Source organism: Manacus candei, unplaced genomic scaffold (assembly GCF_025592945.1).
Source record: "Manacus candei isolate 608988 ecotype Guabito, Panama unplaced genomic scaffold, ASM2559294v1 h1tg000057l, whole genome shotgun sequence".
In the NCBI taxonomy this organism is placed as follows: Eukaryota; Metazoa; Chordata; class Aves; order Passeriformes; family Pipridae; genus Manacus; species Manacus candei.
This window is the reverse complement of record NW_026138105.1, coordinates 5,241,868-5,267,407: the sequence shown is the minus strand read 5'-3', so window position 1 is coordinate 5,267,407 and position 25,540 is coordinate 5,241,868. Positions and strand designations below refer to the sequence as shown.

General features: G+C 50.4%; 1 protein-coding gene, 1 long non-coding RNA gene and 3 other non-coding genes across 9 annotated transcripts; 1 reads left to right on the top strand and 4 right to left on the bottom strand.

Moving 5' to 3' along the window:
* Positions 1-41: 41 nt before the first annotated feature.
* LOC127477826 (somatomedin-B and thrombospondin type-1 domain-containing protein-like) lies at positions 42-24,807 on the bottom strand. 5 transcript variants are annotated; one of them, XM_051802816.1, is made up of 9 exons: positions 24,234-24,734; positions 23,296-23,426; positions 22,362-22,497; positions 20,496-21,457; positions 16,294-18,401; positions 6,051-6,245; positions 5,046-5,124; positions 3,891-4,067; positions 42-446 (listed from the first exon to the last, which is right to left on the bottom strand). In XM_051802816.1, the coding sequence occupies exons 5-9, from the start codon at positions 16,448-16,450 to the stop codon at positions 329-331; spliced, it is 726 nt and encodes a 241-aa protein (XP_051658776.1). In that variant the 5' UTR covers positions 16,451-18,401; positions 20,496-21,457; positions 22,362-22,497; positions 23,296-23,426; positions 24,234-24,734; the 3' UTR covers positions 42-328. The 5 variants fall into 5 exon arrangements, 4 of the variants coding, with proteins under 4 accessions (XP_051658776.1, XP_051658777.1, XP_051658775.1 ...); XM_051802817.1 differs by lacking the exon at positions 23,296-23,426 and having other exon boundaries at positions 24,234-24,735; XM_051802815.1 differs by lacking the exons at positions 16,294-18,401; positions 20,496-21,457; positions 22,362-22,497; positions 23,296-23,426; positions 24,234-24,734 and adding an exon at positions 8,825-9,149.
* Positions 20,042-20,527, top strand: LOC127477845 (uncharacterized). Its single transcript, XR_007907049.1, has 3 exons — positions 20,042-20,168; positions 20,270-20,352; positions 20,437-20,527. It is a non-coding gene; the product is annotated as an uncharacterized LOC127477845 (long non-coding RNA).
* On the bottom strand, positions 22,569-22,659 carry LOC127478212 (small nucleolar SNORD12/SNORD106). The gene has a single exon (XR_007907141.1). It is a non-coding gene; the product is annotated as a small nucleolar SNORD12/SNORD106 (small nucleolar RNA).
* Positions 23,498-23,588, bottom strand: LOC127478211 (small nucleolar SNORD12/SNORD106). The gene has a single exon (XR_007907140.1). It is a non-coding gene; the product is annotated as a small nucleolar SNORD12/SNORD106 (small nucleolar RNA).
* On the bottom strand, positions 24,428-24,511 carry LOC127478213 (small nucleolar SNORD12/SNORD106). Its single transcript, XR_007907142.1, has one exon. It is a non-coding gene; the product is annotated as a small nucleolar SNORD12/SNORD106 (small nucleolar RNA).
* Positions 24,808-25,540: the final 733 nt, after the last annotated feature.

Sequence of the window (25,540 nt, the reverse complement as noted above, 5' to 3'; positions counted from 1 at the left end):
TTGATTCTTCATTGAGACTTTAGAAAAAGAATAATTAAACCTGGGTTCTTACGGCCTTTATTGTCGTATTTGTTACTTGGTAAATTCTCTATCCTCTCAAGAAAGGAGGGATTTGCAAGAAGTCATCAGGGTCAGACATGTCTCTCTCAGGGAAGAAAGAGACTGGCACTTCCCAGCCAGCCTGATTTCTTTGGAAATCGAGGAGCACAGACAGACAGAGGACTCCGGGTGCCCCCTCTGACACGGAGCAGTCACTGCTTTGTCTGGGGCTCCCGCTGCTGCCAGAGGAGGCACCACAGCCCTGGTGCACTGGGGCTGCCTGGGGAAGTCAGATGAACAAGAAGCTGTGAACAGAAGGGCAGGAGCAAGTGTCCAGCTGGCGAATTCTCCTCCAGGTTCCCTTGCATCGAGGGTTCCCCACCGCCTGCCACTGCAACAGCTGATTCCTGAAACACAGTCACCAGAGGGAGACAGTAAATAAGCTGCACCCCCACTGCAGGGCAGTCACAGCAAGGCCTTAAATCACCCAGGAAATCCCATTTAGTCTGACAACATCCATTTTCACTCCATAGCCCCAACTCTGCCTTTCTACCACTGTGAAGAGGCAGCAGCCACACGGAGGCTTGTAGGTTGTACAAGTGTGAAGCAAAACCTCTCAGCCACAGAAACGGAGATTTTGGCTGTAGCACTGTGCCCATTTCCAGATTTTAGCAGTCAGCAGTTTAAGGGAATTCCTCACATCACTGTTTTCCAGCCCTGACCTTTGGAGAAGCACAAATACCACAACTAGATCAACTCTGGCCTTGTGCAGAGCGCTGCCCACAGATAGCCCAGCAGACCCCCAGCTCTCTTTGGTTTACAGTTCTGTGGAAACTGGAATTACTGTTCTAGCTCCACAAAGATAACCCTGCCCTTGGCTTAATGAGGTGTCATGCTCCAGAGCTGGGATTTATGTGTCACACATGGCTGGAAAAAGCTCGCTGTATTTTTCTTTTGGCTCAGGGTCATTTCAAAATACCAGATTCTGAGGATTAAGATCCCAGATAAAGCAGGCTGTGCACAGAGCAGTCCCATACCCTTCAAAACTCTGGGCTGCAGCTTATACCTTTACTTCTTAAACACATAAGCTCAACTTGCTTACTCTCATCTTGCTGGTAGGGAAGGCAAATACTGACTTTGCTATAAAACAGGTTAAATCAAGTCCATCCATCCTCTCTCTCCCTCTGCCCCACAACATGGGCACAAACTGCTGAAGTCTGGACATTCATGTGCTGCAAGCATCACATCTTGCTCCAGATGATGAGCAGCTGATCCTCCAAGACACAGGGTAACAGTTTCACAGATGTCAAGTCTGTGCTTTATTTGTACATCTTCTAGAAGAGGATCCAAACTTAGTAGATCTACTTCCCAGCTCAATGCTCTGCCTTGTCTATCCCATAACCTTCTAGAACAAAAAAGGCAATGCAAGCTAGATTATCCTAACTATCCTCACCTGGTGCCCCCAGATCTTGCCATACACCAAGGACTTTGAGAAACATCCTGAGCTTGCATAACAGGGGTTAAAATAAAATGGCTTCTTCTACAGAGTGGGAGACAGGTGGAAGGCAGAGATAACAAGCATCTCTCTTCAACTTGAGACATTTATAAGCCAGACTCCACTTAGACACAAGAAGATAATTAGGAAATACTCATCAAAATATACCAGCATTGCTGAGTTTATTTTAAACTCTGTCAGCTGTTTTCCTTCCTGAGAGTCACTCTTGGAACAATATTTCAGGGAACCAAACACTGGCATGAGGGGGAAGCCAAGCACAGGCACGGCGTGGGTGGGACGCTGTGCACGTGGAGAGCTGGGACTGCAGGAGGACAGGGCACAGCCACCCCCTGCCCATGGCTCTGGGTGCAGCCACACCAGCAGAAAGTCCAGCTGAGGGTGCACTGAGTGACTTGTGAGCTGATGGAGAAAAAACTCAGCACGTGCTGCATCCCAGACTCTGGCATCAGCTTTGGCCTCCCACTGTCCCCTTTCTCAGGGCAGCACCTTTCTTTACAAGCATCACATTTATGCCCTCCACATCTGGACAGCAAATCCCAGCCCGAGGGGCCCCAGAGCACTGCTCTCTCACAAGCCTGGATGCTCACATATGCCCCTTTGAATAACAGAAGGCAGAAGCCTTTTCACAGACATTTCTCTCATCTCACTCAATGGCTGTTCCCAACAGTCCAATTGCTTCTCAAGAGATCACAGAAGTCAGTTTTTTCCTCCAAGATCTGGTAAAAAAAAATATATTGTTTCTGGAAAGAAATGAGAGGATAGCTCTGCTCACATAAAGAATATACCTATAGTAAATACTTCACTTGAGATGCTGATAACAAGAAAATCAAGCAAGATACTGAGCCCTGGACAACCTCCTTGACCCATCACTCTAAGGTCAAACAGTGACACAGACAATTTCTAGGCTCTGCTCAATTCTGATGAACTTAAACTACCTGCTGAGCCGTGGGCTGAGTCCTGACTTCAGTGAACCAGTCACCATTCACCCCAACTCCATTATTGCTGCCTCCCTCCTGCCTTCAGCCTGCCAGCATTTGAGGATCAGATCATCATTCCTACAGGACACAGCCCCCTTTCCTTTGTGCTTCCATTCCACATACAGCAGTGTTCACCAGATCAGGTGATGACAATGCCCCCCTCTTTCTGTAGCCCAGTGCAGAAATGAATTCCTGAAAATATTTTTTTATTTCACTTAATCTGATGCTCCTGACTGGCTCCAGAGTTTTAGTAAATAACATTATTGCAAGCTTTTATAATCATTTACAGGTTGAATGCAGGTAAGAGCTACTCCTGGCCACACCAGGATTTTTTCCTTCCTTATCTAAAAGCTTACATAACAAGCTGAAGAGGGAAGGAACAAACTCCAAAGTGACTTCCTCATCCTGAAAGCCTGAGAAAAACCCTGCCCACAAAGGCCATTATTGGCAGTCTTGGTAGTGCAACACATTGTGTTCTTCAGGCCTGACAATCCTAGTTTAGAGTTTCTAATTCAAACCAATGTGCTTATTCCAACATTTATATAAGTTTTAAATATATCCCTGCCCAGCACTGATGGGCAATGATTTTCTCAGGCAGGGCTGCTAATCAGCTTCAGAGGATGCCTTTAATAAACCAGCAAGGGGGTTAGGAGTATCAGGATTAAGGCAGTGCAGAACTGTGCCTCCAGTGACCACCACAGAGGTTTGGGAGCCAGGACCCCTCCATTGCTGGCTCTGCCCCAGAGGTGTTTCACAGCTTCAAGCCATTCCCTTCATCTTTGCCGGAGTCTGCCCAATTTCTACAACCTGAGTGGTGCAAATCAATCACCCCAAAGCTTCTTCAGGTCTCCAGGGAAAGGCTGCTGAATGTACAGAGACTTACCAGACTACCACTTCCATCCAACCTCAGATGCCAGCACATACCCCAAGTCCCTAAGGCAGCTACCATTCACCACAAGTACTCAAAAAGGGTCACTTGGAGAAACAAAATCCCCAGTGCTGAAAAATCAGAAGCAGAATTGGCTTTATTTGACATCTGACAGGACTATTAACCTTAGAAGCCTGGCTGGAGTGTCTTTAAAACAAAAAAACTCCACAACTGTGCCACCCTAAAGCCAGTGAGATTTAGCAGACTAAGGGCAGGTACTCCCACATCCAGTCCTGGTTCTGCCCTGGTTTAATACCAGCTTTACCAGGTCATTTCAACTCTTCAAGGAACTCATGGTATGCAACAAGGAGCAGTGAATATATGTAGAGTGCTCCACAGAGCTCCATGCAGCACCTTGGGACACTGGAACAAGTGGATCAAGGGAGAAGAATGAAAAAATCAACATGAAAACAAAAGCTGAAACTCTTACTTTGTGCTCCCAGTGCCATCCCCGGAGCAATGCTGACTCCTGGAGTCCAGGGCCGGGTGCTGACACTCCACACAGACCGTGTGGCCCTCCCTGAGGTAGCGCATCCAGCGGGTGTACGAGTGGTGGCTGTGCAGGCAGCCCGGCGTGATGGCCACCAGCTGGAACTCAACACAGTACCTGCAAGCAAAGTCACTGAGAGGGTCAGTCAGCTCAATAACCAGGCTAGAGCCCTCCACAGGACTGCCAGACTAAACTGGAAGACCATAGATCACTAATTAAGAAAAACCAAACCAAAAAAACCCCACACCCGAGGTCATTAAAAGCAGAACACGTGGTGTGCTTGCATTTTAATAAGGTTAAATAAGGAATAAAACTACTCTGTTGGTGCTTTCAACTGACATGTCAAAAATACAAATAGAGACACAGATTGGTCAAGCATTTGACTAATCTAATCCCAAGCCTGGTATCCATTTGCTGGGCCACACTTTCTCTACCAACTCCTACCTGTTACCTGTAATGGGTTTTGTACAGCAGCTTGTGACAGAACCTAAGAGTCAGTCTGTAAAGGTTTTCCTGTCATGATCTCCCTCCTAAGAGAGTGAGGCTGTCACATCTCAGTGGGAGGACAACCAGATTGACACAGCACTTCCATGCTTCTGATTTTAGCCAAACCTGAGAAAGAAACAGCCAAAGCCCAGGGACTGCAGGAAGAACCCCTGGGGAATCACCAGCTTGCAAGGCTGTGTATGAGGGGTTACAGGGTGGAAGATAACCTTTCCCATCAGCACTGTGTCCCTGCTAGCAAGGAGCCCAACTGGGAAAGAGGAGGACTGGGAAGGCTGATGCCAGCTCCCTGTGTTTGAGGCACCAGCCTGGAGGCAGGGCAGCACACACAGACATGGCAGAAGGTAAAAAGCAACAGAGCTTTTAGCACAGCCCTGCCTGTACCTGTGCTGTGAAACAATGCTGCAGGGGAAAACAGGCAATGCTACAGCCAAGAGGGACTGAAATGGGAGAGGGATGTGCTTCCCATGCTGCCGTTCTGCTGGGGAACACTGGCTCTGAGTGGCGAAAAGCTGGGCCACAGCCTGCAACCAGAGAGACTCTGCAGGTGGAATACAACTGAGTCCCTGGGCCCAGCCTCCTCCAACTTACCCTGCTCTTTCCTTGCCATCAGCTGCAGCTCTTTTCTTCCTCGCTTTTCCAAACCCTCCCGTAGTTATTAATGCAGGGACTGTGTTTACCAAAGAGAAAGGGTACAGAGCGTCAGTGGCAATGCTGCACTAAGGCTCCTCACGTCTGCAAAACAGCAAAGATGGGCTTTTAATGTCATAGGGGTTTATCTTCAGCAGGAGACAAAAACAATTCTAACTTTGTATTTTCGTATTATCCATGACAGTCAACCATTTCACTGGAAAGAGAATCTGTAGAGCTGCCAGATTTTAGCCTGAGCAGAGTAAGCCTACTTGTAGGCACATCCGAAAGACAGAGAGGGAGACAACGTTCACTTAATGCCCACTCTCAACAGGTTTGAAGTCAGCTGCTGCTGACATCCAGACTGGACAAATTTTGACCTCAAAATCAGTAAAAATGACAAGTAATTCTTCTAAAACTCGGTAAAGGTGTGCCATGAAAAGCTGATTTGAACCAACTAAAATCAGGCTTTTTCTCCAGAAACTATTTAGAGGTCTCCTCTGCCTGCACTCTGCTCCAGTGCAGAGAAGTAATATCTTATCTGACAGGTATTGCTCCTTTGTGACTTTTTGCAGATAACACATAAAATAAAACTAAAAAAATATATAAATGACAAAAAAAAGTATTCAACATCCACTTACAGAAGTTTTAAACAGACATATATCTGCCAACCCTATCAAAATTGCCAGAGATTTACGCTTGTATAAGGGAGAGCACAACAGGCCTGTAATATCTCACTTTTGAGCAGAACACAGCTAATGGCAGGCACCACCTCCAACACTGGGAAGGACACATGGAAGCCCTGTGTGAAGAGCTCAGTTCTCACTTACCCAGGCAGGGCCAGGGCAAAGAGGCTGGTGCCTGAAAACAACTCTTCAAATACAGTGAAGACCAGCTCTGCTGACCCAAACCAGAGTCCTCCCCACGATCACCCCCCCCAGATACTTTTATTTTCAGTGGACTCACTCAGGGACTGTTTGCACTCTGTTCCTTGCTGAGTCCAGTACTCCACACAGCCAGCCCTCTCCTCCAGAGCAGGACATGCCTCTGCCCCATTCCTGGGCTCCTGGACAATGTGCCTCGTCCGGACACGATACGTTGTCTTGCAAGGCTCTGCACAGCCACTCCAGGCGCTCCACTGAGATACCACACAGGGGATGACTGGAGGAAGAGTAAGAAAAGGGGGGTGTGGGAGGTCACAGGAGTGATGCCAGTAACATGCCTTCTCCAGAAAAGACATTTTTTGACATAGCTCAGTACAACCTTCCTTATTTCAGACCTGTCCCACAGTTGTGTTGGGCAGTTCCCAGTAGTTCTCCTCCCAGGAGATCATCTGCCCAGGCTCCAGCCAACCAACACAACCTGACAACCAAGAACAATTGCTTTGGAGAAAAACACTTGCAGGTCAGCCTAGACTCATACATTATTTCCCCCCACACATATTCTCAGTTGGCTTCAGTCCCTCTCCTTGCATTTCTGCACCTTGTGCCTGAGCTGGGTCAGTGTAGGACAGCACACCCTGCCAGGACCTCCAGTGTTAGTTGTCAGGGAACAGGGGATCACTCCCTTGCTGGTTCAGCCCTCAGGTGCCTCAGGCACACAGAGCTACTGAAGGCCAGCCCACACCCCTGTGAACACACTGAGCCAAGGGCTGCCTTCCACCCATGTCCCTGTGAGCACCTGAGGCAAACCCCCCATGCGTGACCCCCGATGCTGAGCTCAGGCATGAGGAACTCCCTGGTTCCCAGCCCAGCTCCCCTGCTGCTCTATCACTCAGTTTAAAGATGTGGATGAGCCCATTCAAACACATTAAGAAGAGCCACCGTGCTCAGCACCTACAGCAACAGACATTATCAACTTACAAGGGCATGCACAACCCTGAGTCCCAATGATTTCAGTGGAACACGACCTGCTGATTGCTGGGACAAATCCCAGCCTTTCTGAGCAGCTCAAGCTTGATACTTCAATTTATTCTCCCTCAGAATACAGACAAACCTAACTACAGCATTAACCTCACTGGAAAATGCATTTGTCTTCAGAAACTTTAGGATGATCATTCAAATGCCACTACTCTTCTTTTTTGTCTAAAGTCAACACAAACAGCTTTTTAAACCTATTCAAAGACTAGACATTACATCAATTATCTAAGTAATTGTGACATTTCTTATATGCAGTAACACACCACAAATGAGCCTTTGCATCGGACTGTAGGCTACCCAACTTTATCATCCTTTTGTGCATTTGATTTGATCAGAATATTGTGCTCTTCAGTTTGGTTTGGTGTCAGATATTAATGCATTTTCTTTAATATTTTGCCTTACAAGTCAGTTTGATAAAGTAGCTCTTGAGCAGCGAAAGAAAGAAAACTACTGGAAAAGGTTAGGTTGTGGAGGCAATACAAGTCAAAGTAGAGCTGAGTCCCTGACCTCCAGGACAAACAAATCACAAGAAATAACACAGAAACACCTCACCCAGCAGAGCAGCAGCTCTGCCAGCTCACAGTGAGCAGGCACTGCTGTACCTCAGGGAGCAGGTGCTGCTGTTCCCTGGGGAGCAGCTGTCCCTTCACAGTGCCTGACCACATCCTGCCAACACATTTTCCTTATTACTCAGCTAATGAATCAGCTGTATGAATAGACACAAGAGGCTCCTGTCCATCCCACTTATCCCTGACAACTGCCAAGAGCAGCAGGATTCGGACACAGAGGTGCTGAGGGAGCAGCTGAGAGCCCATAGTTGTCAGGCACCAAAGGCACGGGGGCATCCAGCACCAACACCATCCTGAACAGCCCCAGCAGCAGGGGAGCCCAGTGCATGGTCCTGCAGCACTGGGTGTCCTTCCTCAGGAGGGGAGAGGCAGGTTTCAGGGATCCCAGCAGCCCCACTTCATGCTCCCTGCTGCCCTTGGGAGCTGTGGGTCTACAGGTCTGCCAGCCTGGCCTCATCCACAGACATATCTTGTATAAATCACTCTGGAATTAACCTATTTCCAACCCATTTTCCAGCTCTGTGTTGAAAGGAAAAGGACAAATCACAGGAACGTGTGCCCATCTGCCTAGAGCACAACTCTGCTTTGGCACAGCTATGCAGGTTTGAAATCAAAGGCATTATGTGAGCGGTAAGGATCCTTGAGGATGCTGTTTGTGGGAAGGGAGTATGAGATCGTTCCACTTACTAAAGTAACTTTTCTCCTTAACTGACATCCACACTTAGTAGAAGACGTCCCTGGAGGGAGCACTACTGTGCTCCCCGGGACCCCGACACAGCCGCACGGGCATCGGGGTCCAGGCTCTCGCCAGGGGAAACCTGAAGCTGCAGCTGCCGATGCCTTTTGCAGGACAGCACGGACTGACAGGAGCAGCGGATCTGATCCCATCCACGGTAATTCAATCCACAAGGGGGAAAGGGGGATTCTGACTCAGTCAGGAAACGTCCCGTTTCACGCTTCTGTCCTGTAGGAAGACGCAGCAGCCTCCTGACCTGTCCAGCGAGCTCCTGCTCCAACGGGACCCCGGCGGGACCCGGCACCTCCGGGAGCCGTGGCCCAGGTGGGGAGCAGAGCGCCCGCAGCATCCCCGCTCCTCCCCGCAGCATCCCCGCTCCTTCGGCCGCCCGCAGCCCGCCCGCCCCACGAGCCGCAACGGTGCCCGGACCCGCGGCCAGAGCCCGAGGGGGGCACGGACCGCTCCGCTCGGGGGCTGCCCAGCCCAGCCCAGCCCAGCCCAGCCCCATCCCCTCACCCGGGCAGGTCTCGGCATAGTCGTGGCAGCAGTCGAGGGTGCGGACACACGCCTGGTCGCAGTAGCAGGGCCCGGTGGAGCCGTCGGGCCGCCGGCCGGTGCTCAGGCAGGCGGGGTCGCGGCCGGGGCAGCAGAGCCCGCGGGCCGCACACCCTGCGGGCAGGGCCGGCGGCGGCAGCAGCAGCAGCAGCAGCAGCAATAGCGGGATCCAGCGGGGGCTGCGGGCCATTGTCCCGCACCGCCCGCGCTCCCACACCCCGGCGGGAGGCGGCGGGAGCTGCCGTGGAGGGGCCGGGCCGGGCCGGGCGGGGCCGGGGCGAGTCCTGCGGCGGCCGCTCCCCCGGGATCGGCGAGTGCCGGCCCGGGCAGAGCCCCCCGTGCCGCTGTCCCGTGCCCAGCCCTGAGCCGCAGGTGCTGCTCACACCAACACCCTCCTCTCCCGCCGCACCCGACAGTCCCGCTCCTGCAGACTTGTCAAACCCCAGGTATCATTTCTGCACTGACTGCTGGCACTTACCCGCCAGAGTATCATGAAGATTATCACCAAAAACGGATGATAAAAGAGACAATTTTTTACCTGATTTGACTCCAGCATACCTCAGCAGCCATTAAAAACCTGAAAGTACTTCATTCCCAGTACAGCAGCTCCTAAGGAACACGATCCAGCTGGCTATTCTGCCTCTCTACAGAATTACTCTGACTTTTCTGCTTACTTTGAAAGAAGCTCAAAGTGATTACAACCACTCCTGTGAATTATTTAGCTATTCAGTAGGAAGCAAAAGGCTTTACTGTAACTTTTTATCAAAGAGGCTTACTCTTAAATATTGATCACAACAGATGTTATACCTTGCTAAACACTGAACTGGGATTTATAAAACCCACCCACTGATTTTTTGCAAGTGATTATGCTGTTGTACTAACAGTGGGTATGGGCAGAATGTTCCCACTTCAGGGAGACTGCAGCAAAGATGCTTCTGGAGAAACAGAAAATAACATTATAAGACAGGCTAACACCTTCAGAGTGTGCAGTGCTGGAGGCTTGTACACAGAGGAGATGTGGCACTGTGCCAGCTCGGGCAGAACATGGTAAAATGCTCCAAAAAGATAAGAAATAAAAGGAACTTCAGCTTCTTTGTATATCAGTAGATGTCTGCAGCAAAGGACAGATGTCTCGTTTTCTTGACAGTGGTCAGATATTGTCACCTTGGAAATTGCACGTGTGACAAATCCTGCAGTGGGAAAGAGGCAAAAAGGCCAGGAGAGGAAAGAGAAGAGCACTAGAAATTAGAGGCCATGGGGTCTAGGAAGTAGGAATTAAACGATACCAGGAGTTAATTCCTGTCTCTGCCAGTGAGTCACTCCCCATGTGACCTCAGGTAAGTCATTTAACCAGTGAATGTCTCATTCTTGATCTAGAACAGGAAGGACATTCAAAAGGAGATTGCATTACTCAGCTAATTAGTTAACACAAACCAGAGGCCTGTGTGGCTCTTGTGCAATTCCCTGTGGGGCAGCAACAGAGCACAGTTCCCAGGACCAGCACTCCTGCTTCCATGCTCCCCATCCCCCTGCCAACATTTGGTGAGGTAGGAGGAACACCTTCCCACTGTTCTGAGACACACAGAACTGGTTGAATAAAAATTAGCTTCTGAAAGCAACGAGGCCACACGAAGACTGCAATTTTGACTGACCCTGTGCTGTTAGGAAAGTTGCATCTGGGTCCAGGCATCTCAGTAGGGTTTATATTCAATCCCCCAGCCAAATTCTTGGGAGCAAACTTTATTTCTCATCTCACATTCCTGCAGTGAAAGCAGTTCTCCCTTATTCTGGTTTGACATAGCCCTAAGGATTTCTTAGGATTTGGGTTTTTTTTTACCATCTTTAGAGCCTGCCAGGGAATGTCAAAGAAGACAAGGAAACGTGGCCCAAGCCATGCTGGACCACATCAGCCCAGGAATAGATTTCTTGCAAGACAACTGCTGAGTCTAAAAGTGTGTCTGTTGGCCCTGTGAGGAGTATTGGAGCCAAGCAAATGTGCTTTAATAGAAGGGAAATGTGGCTAGTCCATTGCACAGGGAGAGGTCAGGAGCAGAACAGCTTGCAGGGCTGTCCTTGGCAGCAGAGATTGTGTCTTCCATCCTATGGGGAACACCACGAGGCAGCTCACTAGGGCAGGTGGAAATACAGCTTCATCAGCTTACCCAAACCCAGCTGCTCTCCTGGCTGGCCACACCAGGCTCCTGCCCCCTCACTCACTTTCCTTCCTTAATTAAGCTGCCCTGTGCTGGAGCTGCCACTGACCCAGTTCCCAGAGGCCTCCTGCTCCCTTCATTAACTCTGAGGGGCGGGAGATGTCACAGATGGAAAGGCCCTTCCAAGGGACAAAGGGGAGTTTACTCTCACTTTTATTCTGGGTAGTTAATCCGTGTCCTTGCCTGCACTACAGGCTGATCTGTGGAATGGGGAATGCTGTCCATTACCAGCTCCGTCCTAAACTTCATTTTGCCATAACTTCCACCTCATAATAAAAAAAAATATTATTTTGAAGCCTAGATAGGATTTACCAAATTTTTAAATAGGATTTACCCTAATCCCAAGTGTTAGCCCCTTAACCTCTATGTCTCTTCACCTGATAGCAAAGGTGTCAGGATGGCAGTATTTTCTTTGCTCTGTGTTTGTACAGCTCCTTGCACTCGTGCAGGATTTGAATTCTGTGTATTCCAGCAATAAGGAACCAAGCAGAACTATCATTATGCAGGACAAATGAAAAAAAAAAAAAAAGGTTCTGGTTTAGAGTGTCTGATTTTACTTTCCACTGTCACAGCCAAGCCTGTAAAAGCATAGAAGGAAAGTAGCCAACCAAGTGATCTGATTTCTTGGAGCTGATTTCTACAGCTATATGAGGGCCACAGGAGAGCTGGCTGCCACCTCATCCAAACCCTCCTCCAAGGGTCTCACAAGGGATGCTCTGCTTGCTCATTATATTGCAGCAAGAAGCACCACCAGCTCCCAAGAGCTTTCCAGAACATGAGTCAAATCAACAGCAATGGCAACACCACTTGTCCAAGTGAAGGCAAAGGTCAACATTTCCCCCTATGCGTTTGCTGCTGTGAGCAGGTACTGACCTGAAAATCCACAGCAGAGTCCGTTCTGTGCCTGCTGCCTGTCCTGCCTCACACCCAGAGTGTGCCAGGGCTCCCTTTCCCAGGTTTAGAACTGAAAAGACCTTTAAACATCATTCCTCTGCTGTACACATCTGCTGGTTTTTAGCACACAGAGATATGGGAGAAAGTTGATACCAAGCAAGATTCAGATATTTTCCTGAAGCAAATCTGAAGATAAATGAGATTATGAGCCCATCTATTTGAGATTCTTCTGTCTTTTGCCAAAGTAGAGAAGAACATTGAACCAAATAGTCCTAAACTCCACTTGCTAATGAAACCCACCCAGGATGACGATCTCATTAGGACTTAAGGGAGATTTGACCAGCACACCTGAACTAGGCTGTTGACCCAGAAACCAAAAAACATCTCATCTAAACAATTCTTAGGCCTGGATTTTTCTGTGTGTGCTCAGGAGGCCAGCAACCACTGCACACCTCTTCATATGTATCTTTGCCACCCTTGTAAAACTCCCCTTCAGCTGGCTGTAAAGAGAACCCCACAGCTCCCCAGAGTAGCAGAGGGCAGCAGCCTTCTCTGGAGCCCCACTGGATGACCAGCTGGCTCCAGCCTCTCTGCTGGCTCTCACCTCACTAGTTGTGTCCCCAAGACACAGATTCCTGAGGTACTGCTGAGAAAATCCACACCACAGCAGAGTAGTCATGGCTGAGCAAACACCTCCTTGGATTGAAACCCCAAAAGCATTCACCCTTGGTAAAGGCTTCAACACAGCAAAACTACTGTCTCCAGCAGACTCCAACACACATAAAATGCTGCACTGTAAGGTCACAGGGGAAGTCAGGCTAGAAGAGAAGCAGGGAAGTCCCACTCCTCTCATCCAGGTGTGGCCATAGGCACAGAGAACACAGATATTCTCCATCTCTCTTCTGCCAAAAGCCACTACACAACCCCATCACATACTGCCTCTCCACAGGGAGCTGGGCTGTGACTCACACAGGGCATAAAGGAAACAAACTTGTTGCCATTAAAAAGCTATTATCTTTAATGAAAGTTGGAGAAGATTTAAAGTGGCCAGAAGTCTTACTTAGAAAATAGGAAAGATAAATACTTTAATAAAAAGCTTTTAGTGGTTTTCTGTCTGGGTCTTTTGCTTTCCCCAAGAAAAGGAAAGGAAACCAGCCAACTTTTCTGAACCTGGTACTTTCCGTTTTCTTTTTGCTTTCCTAAAAGAAAATAATGGAACAATTTGTCTGAGCCAGGAGGGGATCCTATGAACAAGGTAAGCCATATTCCTTTCCCTAAGCAAAAGGATTTTGGACAGGTTTGCATTAAGTCAAACCTGGAAATTTTCCCTAATCTCTGAAGGCCCATGGTGACACATGACTCCACAAAGCATTACTGGGAATCTTTTAAATCTCCAATAACTCTATGACAAAACACACTCTCTGTCAGAAGAAATACAATTGCCTCTACCAATTCCACAAGCCTTTCCCACATTAAATCAAGAGCAGTGCCTCACTTTTCAGATTCCTCCCAAAGTAGCTCCTTTCTCATGCTTTCACAGCTGCCTCCTCTTCAGCCCTTGCACCTTTGCATCCTCCTCCAGCACCACTTCTCCTGCAGCCCACACCAAGAGGTGGCTCCAGGGGCCATCCCTCACTACCCTTCTTCCTCATTCCTATCACTGACTCGGGCTGGGCTCAGTTTCCCACTCCTGAAGCCTGAGGGATTTTGCTGCTGGTGTTTAAGGATGGAAGAGACCAACAAGAACACATATAAAACAGTCAGGGACTTCTCCCAGAAGGTCTTTCCTTAATCCAAAGAACCTGTGGCTCAACTTCTTACCTTCTTTAGCACAGACCATTTTATTCCCTTCTTATGAGGAATCTCTGTGCATGAGACACTACACAAGAAATAAGAAAGGCACACACCCCCCAGAAACATCATCCCAGGTCACATCCCACAGGATCAGTGTTCCTGGTCACCATTCCTGTCCTGTCTTCCCTAAGCTGATCACTTTGGCTCATTTATTCTCAGCAGAGGAGCCTGGGACTCTGGGCCAGCATTGCTCCTCTTGAGTCACAGGGCAACAGCTGCCGCTCACAGAGGCCAGAATCCAGGCCCCTTTATTTTTTCACAAGTGGTTATGTCTAAGCTATACGAAATAGCTTAAACATCTTCATTCTCTGTAACTAATAAATCTAAAAGAAATATCAAAGGTTTTGTTACAGTGGTTTTCCTAAAAGAGACAAGAAAAATGGATATTGTCCTTCCACACAGCATAAAACTCGGGATAAATGAATTCACCCACAGCTACAGAAAAACACATTTTTTTAATTTACTGAGTTGTCAAGTCATTTGAGCTGTTCTATGAGTCAGCAACTGCAAATGGGTCATCTGCAACTTGCAGCATCAGGCTCCAGGGCAACACACTCCCACTTGTCCCCTGGGACACTGTACAGTGCAGGAGCAGTTAGGGATAGTCCTCAGCACAGCTTCTTCAATGCAGTCCTCATCCAGGCCACACATTTTCCACTCTGCTAAATCTCTCCCCAGTTGGTAGGAAGCAAAGCAAAGCAAATGGAAAGCAAATCCTAAAGTGGTATAGATGCTTCTTAAACAGGACACTGAAGTGTCTCTCTAATTCAAGAGCATGCTTAAATGTGGTACTTGAAATCCTGCACTGCACACAGACATAGCTGTTCCGACTAACCAGGCTCTGTAATGAGCTGGACAAGCTGCAGAAGGAGGCAGATATACTTACTAGAACTGGTCCTGCCAGTTGATTGCACCTCCTATGAAACCTTGGCTTTAAATAAATTTCTCCAGTAAACTGAACACACATTGTATTTGACTGAGACAGGTGAAATTTGAAAGACAATTGGTTTAGCACCAATATATGTTTCAGAGATTTAAATGGCCCAGTTGGAAAATAGAGCATTGCCAACATCAGCCAAGCTTTAGCTGGCACTGGTAACTACATTAACAGAAGCAGCAGCTGCTTTCTGATCATCTGCTTCTCTGCAGTCCAGGTACTGCCTGTAGCACAGTCACTTTGTTTTATTCATGTCAAATTGTCAAGAAGCCAAAGAGGTCAGAGAACAGACCCCAGTTTAATCTCTGCTGTGCAGAGTTCCTGGAGTCCTCAAAGCTCCTGGTCTGATCCATGCCTCTGCCTACCAGGGATACCTGAGTGCATGGCCTTTACAGGTGCCTTGAGTCAGGTACCCCTGGCACACTCTCCAACATTCAAGTGCTGTGGAAATCACTGTTCCAGTGCTGGAAGCAATACCTGATCCCACTGGGTCCTTCCCACCAAACAGTCTCACCTGTGCCATGGTTCCCATCACTGGGGCTCTTCACTTGGCCAGTGTCTGTAGGATCAAACCCAGAACAAACGATGCCCAGTTTCTGGGCCCCTTCTCATCTTTGGAGCCACGTTGTCTCTTGCTCTTGAAATGTACCTGTTTGCCCTTGTTTTAACAGGGTTATGTAGTAAATTGTCCCTTGTAAGTTATCAAAGTTACAGCTGAAATATAGAGAAGCAGATGTTTATCTGCAATAGGGCAGCAGGTGAGGAAACCAGAGGCCTTACCTACAACCAATGCATTTCCACAGGAGATTCAAGTCCACCCATCTGCACAAATTCTCTCTCTGCACATGACAGCTGAACACTCCACAGAACATTAAGAAGCAGCACAGAAATATGATGGAAAATAGAGCTAAAAACCAAAGCATTGACCCAACCTCACCAAAGTCAACCTCAGCAGAGGGTTCTTTCATGACTGGCATTTCCGAGTGAAACCAGCAGCAGACACAGTAATAGCAGGGATGAAAATAAACAGAACCTGTATCACTCCCTCACCTATTTAACAGCTTTATTTAATTGACACAATTTACATGACAGAAATGATCACATTTATTTTCTTAAATGAGAGCAGAAGGTGGCACGGGCAGGCACTGAGCAGTCAAGCTTTCATATTCCCTGGGCAGAACTAAGTCAGCTCTGCACTTCACAATTCAGTAAATGCAAAGAGAAAAAGATTTCGCTTTATTTTACTTGCAGTAAGATGCACTGATTTTTTTCCTCTCCTCCAGAAATTAACTTTTCTTTTTTAGAAGCCACAAGCCAGGGCACCATGCATACAGCTCTCACAGGACAGGGGGACTGTTCCTAGTGTTCCAGTTCCTGAGGTCTTTGCTCCCAGTATGAGGGAAATGAAGATGAATAAACTCTGAAAGATCCTCATAACACTTCCCTCGCTACAGGGCTACCAGCCCCACCATCTCTCAGGGATCCTCTGTAGGTTTAAGGATCAGGCAAACCTAAAGCAAACCCCAACTCACCCGTGGCTGAACCCAGCGATGCATTCCTGACGGCCTGAGAGATCCTGTCTTCTGTCACCCTTGCAGAGCTCCCAGGCAGCTTTATATCTTCCTCCTCCCAGCACTGGAGCCACAGCTGGGGGAAGAACAATACTGTGATGGATAGACAGACTCCCATCAGACAGAGGGAACATCTGAGAACACCCAGATAAGGGTGAGCTTTCCTCTTCAGTGTGAGGGAGAATCATTAGGCTCATCCATGGACAGGTGCCTTTTTTAGTTTCCCTGTCACAATTCAGGCAGGGAGAAGGCAGCTCAGGAGACTGTGACCTTTCCATTTTGTTTAAAGAAAGAAGGAAAAAGAAAAAGGAAAAACAACAAGGGAGAACCCACTAATGCCTTTCCAGCAGCCTGCAACACAGGGCAAGAGAGGCATCCACTCACAGATTGTAAGGAAAGGGCTGGGGCAGTAGGGTGGGCCATCCTCTGTGCCTGTCACATCCCATCCACACAGCCCTGATTCTGCTTTCTGGCACCAAGAAAATCCTCTGTGCTTCCTCTCTGCTCTATTCCTGCAAGCACTTCTCTCCAGTGCAGGGAAAAAAAAAAAAAAGGCAGGAAAAGAACAGCAAGGAGCAGATTTGCAACCGCTTTATAAACCAACAAGATGAGTCGGCAGTTGACCCTTCCTCACCAAGCCTTCCACTTGCCAAAGGGCTATGGAACAGCAGGTGTACCTGGTCAGCTCTGGCAGGGAAAAAAAGCCACGTTGGTGTGCAAATGCATTCACCAAGTCACTGTAACTCCTTTTGAGCAGCGAGGCCTCACCAGCGTCCCTCTCACCCCCGCCAATGTTGCTACTTACCTTTGCAGCCAGCAACCCCACCGAGGAGAACTTCAACAGCACTTAGGTACCCAGCACATCATCCTGGATCAGAGGGGAGACTGGCAGGACCATGCTCATAGTTCAGAGGAGTGACAGAGCGGGTTTACAGAAGGAAATCATGACCAGCAGCACAAAACCACAAAATGTGTCACCCCTATGACACAGCAGCAGCCGCTGTGAAGGACGTGCCTGAGGCACAGGTTAGGGTAAGCCAGGAACCAGCCAGAGATGCACGTTGCTGCTGGCACCTTTGGCAAACACCCTTTTCTCCAGGCAGTTTTCCCAAGCCCTGCTTCAGCGTTTCCACAGCAACATAAATTGCTGACTAACAAAAGTTCTCAGACACTTCCAGTCCTCCTCTGTAGATTTCCAAGAAAATTGCACCTATAAATATCCTGCTGTAAAGAAAAAGTGACAGCAAATACTCAAAGGAAAAGTCTGCTTTGAACTGCTGGTGTCCAGGGCCTGATCCACATCCACATCCACCGAAAAATGGATTTACTCTCAGGACAGGTCTTTCCCCATGAGGGCTATATCTCAGAGAAAAAATGTTTTTATATCCTCTTATTAGACAACATTCTTGCAAGCATGAATGGAGACCAAGCCAGTGAAACAACTACAGCACTGCTCTTGTGAGGCTGCAGGTGATCTGCAGACATTTGCATGAGATGGCAACCAACTTTATTTATCAGCAGCCTGGATTTGGGAATATTGGTGGGGGTTAGGCAGTGTCCACCACTGCTGCAACTGAGCAGCAGAGAGTGAGTGCACATACTTCAGGCTGCTAAACGAGGGCAGAGGTAGAGCTCAGCATTTCTTCTCACTGAGAAACAGTACCCAGAACTGACCTGGCTCTGTCCCAGGCCAAAGGCCAAGTACTCCAGTTTGTGTGAGCACTGTCAGTTAAGGAGCAGCCCTGACCCAGGATGCTGTTGACTACAGCCAGCCACAGCAGGAAGAGCAAGCAGATGCAGAGCAGAAAAGCCTGAGCAGCGTCCTCAGGGCAGCCCTGGGTGTGGACACACCACCCTACCTCCAGGGAGGGGCTCTTAGTAAAGGGCTGCACAGAACCCACCTGGGCAAGCAGCTCCTCGTGGGGCTGGATGTGCTGACTGACCACCCTTGAGCAGCAGCTGAGCCTTCCCAGCCCGCGGGAAGGACACCTCCCATCCTGCTGTCCGTGCTGAGAGTGCACCTCCAAAGGTCCTGCTGGCCCTGGAACGGTACATGAACCCAAGGGAATCTGCAAAGCAGAGAAATGAGGGCAGCCCCCGGATCTGGTATTTGCTTTGAGAAAAGGCTCAGGCCGTCAAGCTTATTCTGAGCACTAGAGGGAAGACTTCAAGGTGACCCATCCACAGCATTCAAAACTGAGCAGAGAAGGCAGCAGGCACAGACAAGTGCAGAGTATCTAGTGGACATTTTTCCAAATATAACACTAAAGAAATCAGGCAGATTCTCAGGTAACACAGACAGAAGGGATCCCAAACCTGCTTCCATTTCCAAGACACCCCACCACTGAAAGGGATCTGCCAAAAAGGGTGGAAGACGAAGAGAAGGCTATAGCTGCAGAACATCTATTTAAAACACTGGATGGTGCAGGAGACAGAAACAGTCTGCTTCAAAACAGTCTTCCCCTTACTGCCTGTGGGGTAGTTTGAGGGTCCTGAAATCTGGATCTTCCTAGGGCAGTTACAAACCTGAGTTGTGCTTCACTGGCTGTCCATGGTAATGTGATGTGTCTGACAATCTATCACTGAGCAGAGATGGAAGAGGAAATCACACAAGAAGTAGAAGCAGCAATGAGTTACTGGACTGTGCTTTGCTATAAGTTAATGCAGCTGCTAAGAGGTGGGTCTAAAAAGAATATAATCATCACCATGCAGTCAAGATATGCCTGGGTCTTTGGGAATACAAATGCTAAACCTTTCCCTGTGTATGAAAATCTATTAAAAGCAACATCAGACAGAGAAATAATCTGTTGTATTTTCCTCTCAGATGCTCAGGGCACCAAGAGACAGATCTGTTTGAGAAAAGTAAACATTTGGTTAAACATACCAGCCCAGTGAATGACTCCAGGTTTCAGTTTAGAAAGTTACACAAGTACCTACAGTAAGGTCTGTTCCTGTTACAACTGAACTGGCAATTCTGCCTGTCCCCACTGCCCTGCTCAGCCACTCCCGTGCGGTCACTGTGCTTTGCCGGCCTCCAGAGCTGGTTGGGAGCTCTGTGGGCAGAGAAAGTAAGTCAGCCTTTGTCCAGAACATTCCTCCTGGCCTCCATCTCCTCAGTCAAACCACCCAGTGGACACAGGAGCTGACCAGGGCTAGCAGGGGTCAGGTCAGGGGCAGTTCTAAGGACAGACTGCTTTAAAGTCAGTGTAAAACCTGCCTGTGCCCATCTCTTATCAAAGCACCACAGTAAGAAATTTCCAAAAGGGCCTGTCTTAGCTCCACACGTGCTACAGACCCAGAAGTCTGTGCTGGTTTCTCCGTTATCTGGGAGGCTCCAAAGCAGCCGTTCTGGGGTCAGTTGTGGCAGGTTTGGGTGGTCTCTGGTTACACAGAACGAGGCACCCCTGGCACGGTCCATTTGGGGTCAGTTGTGGCAGGTTTGGGTGTTCTCTGGTTACACAGAACGAGGCACCCCTGACACGGTCCATTTGGGGTCAGTTGTGGCAGGTTTGGGTGTTCTCTGGTTACACAGAACGAGGCACCCCTGACACGGTCCATTTGGGGTCAGTTGTGGCAGGTTTGGGTGTTCTCTGGTCACACCGAACCCCTGGCACGGCCCGTTCTGGGCCCGCCCGGCCCCCCCAGCTCTGAGGGGCTGGAGCGGCCGCACAGCGCCCCCTGCTGGCCGGGCTGGGCCTAGGCTAGGCCCAGTCTCAGCCCCAGCCCCAGGCCCAGGCCCAGCCCCGGGCCTCCCCACTCCCCGCACATGGCCCAGCACAGTGCCCTGACACACCTTTGTCACCTGCCGAGGCAGATGTGCAGTCAGTCGATGTGGGGTATGGCAGACACAGGAAGCAAGGCATCCTGGTGCTCTTGACTGCCTCTCTGGGACTGAGAAATTTGGTATTGGAAATACCTTTTGTTTCTTTTCCCTCAGCAATCCATGTTTCATGTTCCTGCTCTGCAAACCTGGCAGTTTCCCAAGCAGCACACAGGGAAGGCTGCAGGATCCCTCATCAGGTCTGACCAAAGCAGGTGTTCCTGACACACCAGAGGCAACATCCAAATCCTCACAGACCTGACAAGTTTCCCCTTCCTTCCCAGATTGTGTCACTTCCCTGTAAGACTCGTGTATGGGAGACTTCGCAAGGCCAGTGACTTACCTGAGAACATGCTCATCTACACCTTGAACCAGGTTAGCCAAAACCCCCTCAGACAAGTGTTCTACACCAGCTGCTCCCACACAGATGCTCCAGGAGCAGCTGAGAGCCTTGGCCAGAAGCCATGCACAGAGTGCACCTCTCCCCTCAGCACAGACCAGGGACCTGCAGCACTCGCTGTTCTGTACAGACCCCATGACACCTCCTGCAGACCAGCAGCAGTCACAGCCCCAGCCAAGCTCTACTGCCATGAGATCATGCCTTCTCTCTTGGCTTGAGGCAGCTTCATCAGCCTTACACAGCATCACTGCTGCGCTGTGCTCTCCCAACTCCCCTAACAAGTGGGAGACTGAGGTATGAGCTGTTAACTACGTAAAGAAAACTTCAGTCACCAGCTGAGTTCACCCAGTACTCAGATTTTATTCAACAGGCTCTATACAGTACAAAACCACACTGTGCTGCAGCATCCCAGATACCCCTTCCCCACTTCACAAGCTGCCAGAGCTGAACCACTAAAGCCTCCTGGATGGCAGGGGAGAGCCAAGCCCTGACTCCTCTCCTTAAACACAAGGCCCTCCTGTACTTGTCATTGCTCCAAGGAGAGCCTTCCTTGCTTGTAATGATGGGGGCAGGATAACATGAGCTGTCAGGCAGGGAATGCAACCCCTGCAGACAAAAGCATCCAAACTGCATTAAACATGCAGCAAGTTCCAGAATCCATTCTAGTTACATGCCTCATACCCAGGGGATAAAAAATGTGACACCCTCCATCTAAGTTGGCAGGACACCAACTCATCACTCCTGCCAGCTCTGAGGAAAGGCCAGAGCTGTCACAAGGTGACATGAATGCTGTGGCTTGGACAAGGATCTGAGGCAGCAGCACAGGAGCAGCAGAAGCATCCGTCTTCATTAGCAAAACACTGAAACCCCAGCAGAGCCCAGGACAACTTCTGACAAATCTCAGCCTGTCAAGAAAACAGCCAACATTTTATTTTGTCTGAACACTCTGCCACAAACAGCATATATACAGTTTTCAAATTCACCCCCAGCACCCTCAAAATCCCCTATTAGATAAGGGTTGCTCTGCAAAGAGCAGAAACTTGCTCCCAGGATGCACTCAAACTGCACTATGGGAGCTTCTAGAGCAGGTCTTGCCAACAGCCTGGGGGAGCTGACAGAGCAGAGTGCCAGAGAAACATATTCAGTCAGCTCAACCAGCTCTACTGTCTCACACAGAGCACTTGCTTCCTTTTGCATCCAGGGGTACAGGTAGAGAGGACACAGTGCTGCTCTTCAGACACTTCAGCCCCCCTGGAGACAGAGCAGCTGTATGGGGCTGGAACTTAATGAGCCAGTGCCAGCAGGTGTTTTATCCAATGAGGTTCTGTTCCTAAAGTTGTTCACACACATCAGTGTTACATGTCAGTGTTACTATGGTAGGTGCAGCCTCCAGTGTTGCCTTTGAGTGTGCAGCACACCCTGCAGGAGCCTCCTTATATGCCATGAAGACATCATGCACCTTTGGAACCCATGTGGCTAAAAAAGTTTGCATCAGCATTGCCCATCTGGTAGGGGAGAACAAGGCTGAAGTCACTGTGACAGATGCTCTTCAGCTGAACATTAAAACAATGACATGAAAAATCTTCACGTCCAGAACAACTGACAAGGCATTAATCCCTGCAGGAAACTGGAGTATTTTAACAGGGACTGATACTGTGGTCTAACACTTAAAAGGGCCCACTGCAACACTCAAGTCTTTACTCTTCACACACATTAAGCTGTTGAAGCAGAGCAGACGCAACTCCCTTGCAGAAAGGTGTTTTTTCCTTCTTTTTTAAGCCAGTTAACATAAATGGATCCAATACTTACCATTCTTCACTGTCAGAGGGCATACATGGTAGAGCAAAACAGACAACTGCCCTCACCACACCATCACTGTCAGCTGCAGTCTTCACACTTCAGGTCTCCCAGAGGCTCAACCCCCTGTCTCTGCCTTCACAGTGCCCTGTGGGTAAAGCCAAAGGGAACAGTCAGCACCAGGCTCTGCCAGGGCATGGGACACAACAGCACTTCCCTGCTGGTGCATCAGACATGATCTGGCTTGAAGAGCAAGAAATCAACACTGTCGCTCTGATGGGGAAAAAATTTAGTCATCACTTACACCAGCAGGTCCCCAGGAGCTGTGGCTGCTCACCCAGGGCAGCTGTGCCACACTCCCACCTCCCCCAGCACATCCACTGGGACAGAGGTCATGGCAGAGGAACTGGCAAAGCCATGCCCACATCTGCAATCCCTTCACACTCCCTCACACCCTGGCCAGCAAGGGGCAGGGCAGATAAGGCTCAACCAGCAGCACCTCTTAAAGGGACACACTTCAGTCAGAACAGTTCCTGTCCCTTGCTGGGGCAGTCCATCACCCACCTGTCTGTGCAGGGTGTCCTCAGTGAGCCTCTGAACACAGTGCAGCAGGGAAACCAACAGGGCAGAGCTGTAAGCCCCTGTGCTGCTCCAGCTCAGCACACAGCAAGTGCAGCTTGCAGACTTCCTGCCCTGCTGGTTTTTTCACAAGCCCCATCTGCCACTTTGGACATGCTGGAACAGGAGGCCCAAAGGACCTCATTCCAATGCTCATGCACGAGGGAAATCTCTGCACTTTCATCTCTACAATACTCACATCTGTCTACTCCCCAGGGACAAAGTGGGAGCAACTCCCTTGCAGAAAAAGGTACTTCCTCCCCCCTCTTTTTTTTATTTTTTTTAATTTAATTTTAGCATGTGATTCACAATTACTTTTAAGACTTACCATTATTTGCTAGAGTGCAAGCATAGTGGAGCAAAACAGACAGCTGCTCTCACCACACCATCACTGGCAGCTGCAGCCTTCACACTTGAGGTCTCCCAGAGGCTCAACCCCCTGTCTGCCTTCACAGTGCCCTGTGGGTAAAGCCAAAGGGAACAGTCAGCACCAGGCTCTGCCAGGGCATGGGACACAACAGCACTTCCCTGCTGGTGCATCAGACATGATCTGGCTTGAAGAGCAAGAAATCAACACTGTCGCTCTGATGGGGAAAAAATTTAGTCATCACTTACACCAGCAGGTCCCCAGGAGCTGTGACTGCTCACCCAGTGCAGCTGTGCCACACTCCCACCTCCCCCAGCAGATCCACGGGCAGCAAGGGAGTTTATGCTGATCTTTCCCCCAAAACAGCTGGCTGGTCAGCATGCTCAACAGGCACACAGGACAGGGAAATATTCCCCCCAAAAATTAAGAACAAACACCTATGTATGGGGGTTCCAGAGCAGAGCCCAAGACAGTCAAAGCATGTAAAAGAGGCAATAAGCAGAGATTAATAGCTTATTACTTTTTGCAGGCCCAGGCCTTCTGTCTGTGTGAGGTTCCTGCAGCAGGAGCCGTGCAGGCCGCAGGGCGGCACAGCTCGGCCGTGAGCACCGGGACCCGCAGTGCCCAGCACTGCCCGTGGTGGGGCAGGACCCCGGAACAACCCGGGGCCAGCACCCACCGCCCTGCCCGGGCTGCAGCCCCTGTCCCGCGGGGAGAGGGACCCGCCGGGCCAGCGGCCGTACCACACGTGACAGCTCTCCAGGGACACCAACGCGTTGCAGGACCAATTTATTTATATGTGCATATACGCAGAAATAAATATGTCTGAACACATTAAAAATTATATACTTAAACGTATATATTTAAACCACTAATGCACAGTCACTTTACGCACTCACCGCTCCCCCCTCGCAGGGGCTCAGACCCTGCGGCACACCCCGGGTACGTGCCCCCATCGCCGGCCTGGCCTCGGTCATGGGGCTCCCAGAGACGTCCCGGGCTCCGGCTCGCCCTGCAGGGAAACAAGGAACAGTCAGCACCGAGGAACAGTCATTACCAGCCCTCGACCACCCCCGGGCCCGGCGGCGGCTCCGCTGGTGCATCAGACACGATCTGGCTTGGACAGCAGTGCTCAACACTGTCGCTCTGACGGGGAAAGAGTCATCACTCCACCAGCGAGCGCCCGGGCGGGTGCAGAGAGCTCTGTGTGGCCCGCCCGCGACAGCCGGCCCCTCACCGGGAACGCGGGCGGAGCCCCGCAAGGAGCCTTTGGGCCGGGCCGGAGGCCGAGCGGAGGCCTCAGCGGGCGGGCAGCGAAGTGCCGCCGGCAGACACCCGCACCGGCACGGCCGACCCCCGGGAACGGGCACATGGGGATCCAGGGCCCACCTGCCCCGGCCCACCTGCCCCGGCCCACCCGCACGCGACCCGCAGCCCCAAGTGGCCGCACACCCACCTCGGCCGCGCCGCATAAAGAGGCCGAAGGGCCCCGCGCGAGGCCCTTTATGGGCTGCGCAGGCCCCGCCCGCGCCGAGGGGGCGGTGCCGCCGCCATGTCGGGCGGTACCGGGGGGGCCGCGGGGCCGCTCCCGCCTCATCCGCGATCCCCGCCCGCTCCGCTGCGCTTCCCGCCGAGGGGCCGCGCGGGGCCGGACCGTCTGTGGCCCTCCTGTGGCTGCCGCGGTCCCCGAGCCTGTGCAGGGGGCGAGAGGCGCGGCCGGCGGCGGTGGGGCCGCCATTTCGCGGTGCCGGGCAGGGCGGGCGCGGCGCCTCATGGCGGGGGAGCGCGGCCGGGGCCGAGGTGCGGCCGGTGTGCTTCGCCGGGATGGGCGAGCGTGGCTTAATTTTCCCTTCTTAATGGAAAAAAAATCCCCAGCGGTTCAGAGGTGTTCAGTGACTCACCCAAAGGCACGTGCAGGTGCGGTGCCAACATCCCTCACGCCTCTGATCACCCTCAGCCCGGAGCAGGAGCCCCACAGGCGGTTCGGGGCCGCCCGATGACCCCCTGTTTCCCCCGGGACGGGGCTCGGCGCGGGTCTGTGTCCGTGTCTGGGGTACGTGTCACAGTCGGGTACTTTGCTTTTAGCTGCTAGAGACTGGCAAGTCACGTTGCGTTAGTTTGCCACTGGGTCAGGAATGGAACAGAGAACAAAGGATGTCTTGAATGAAAACAGCCCTGCCTGTAATTCAAGCGCTGCCGTGACTGA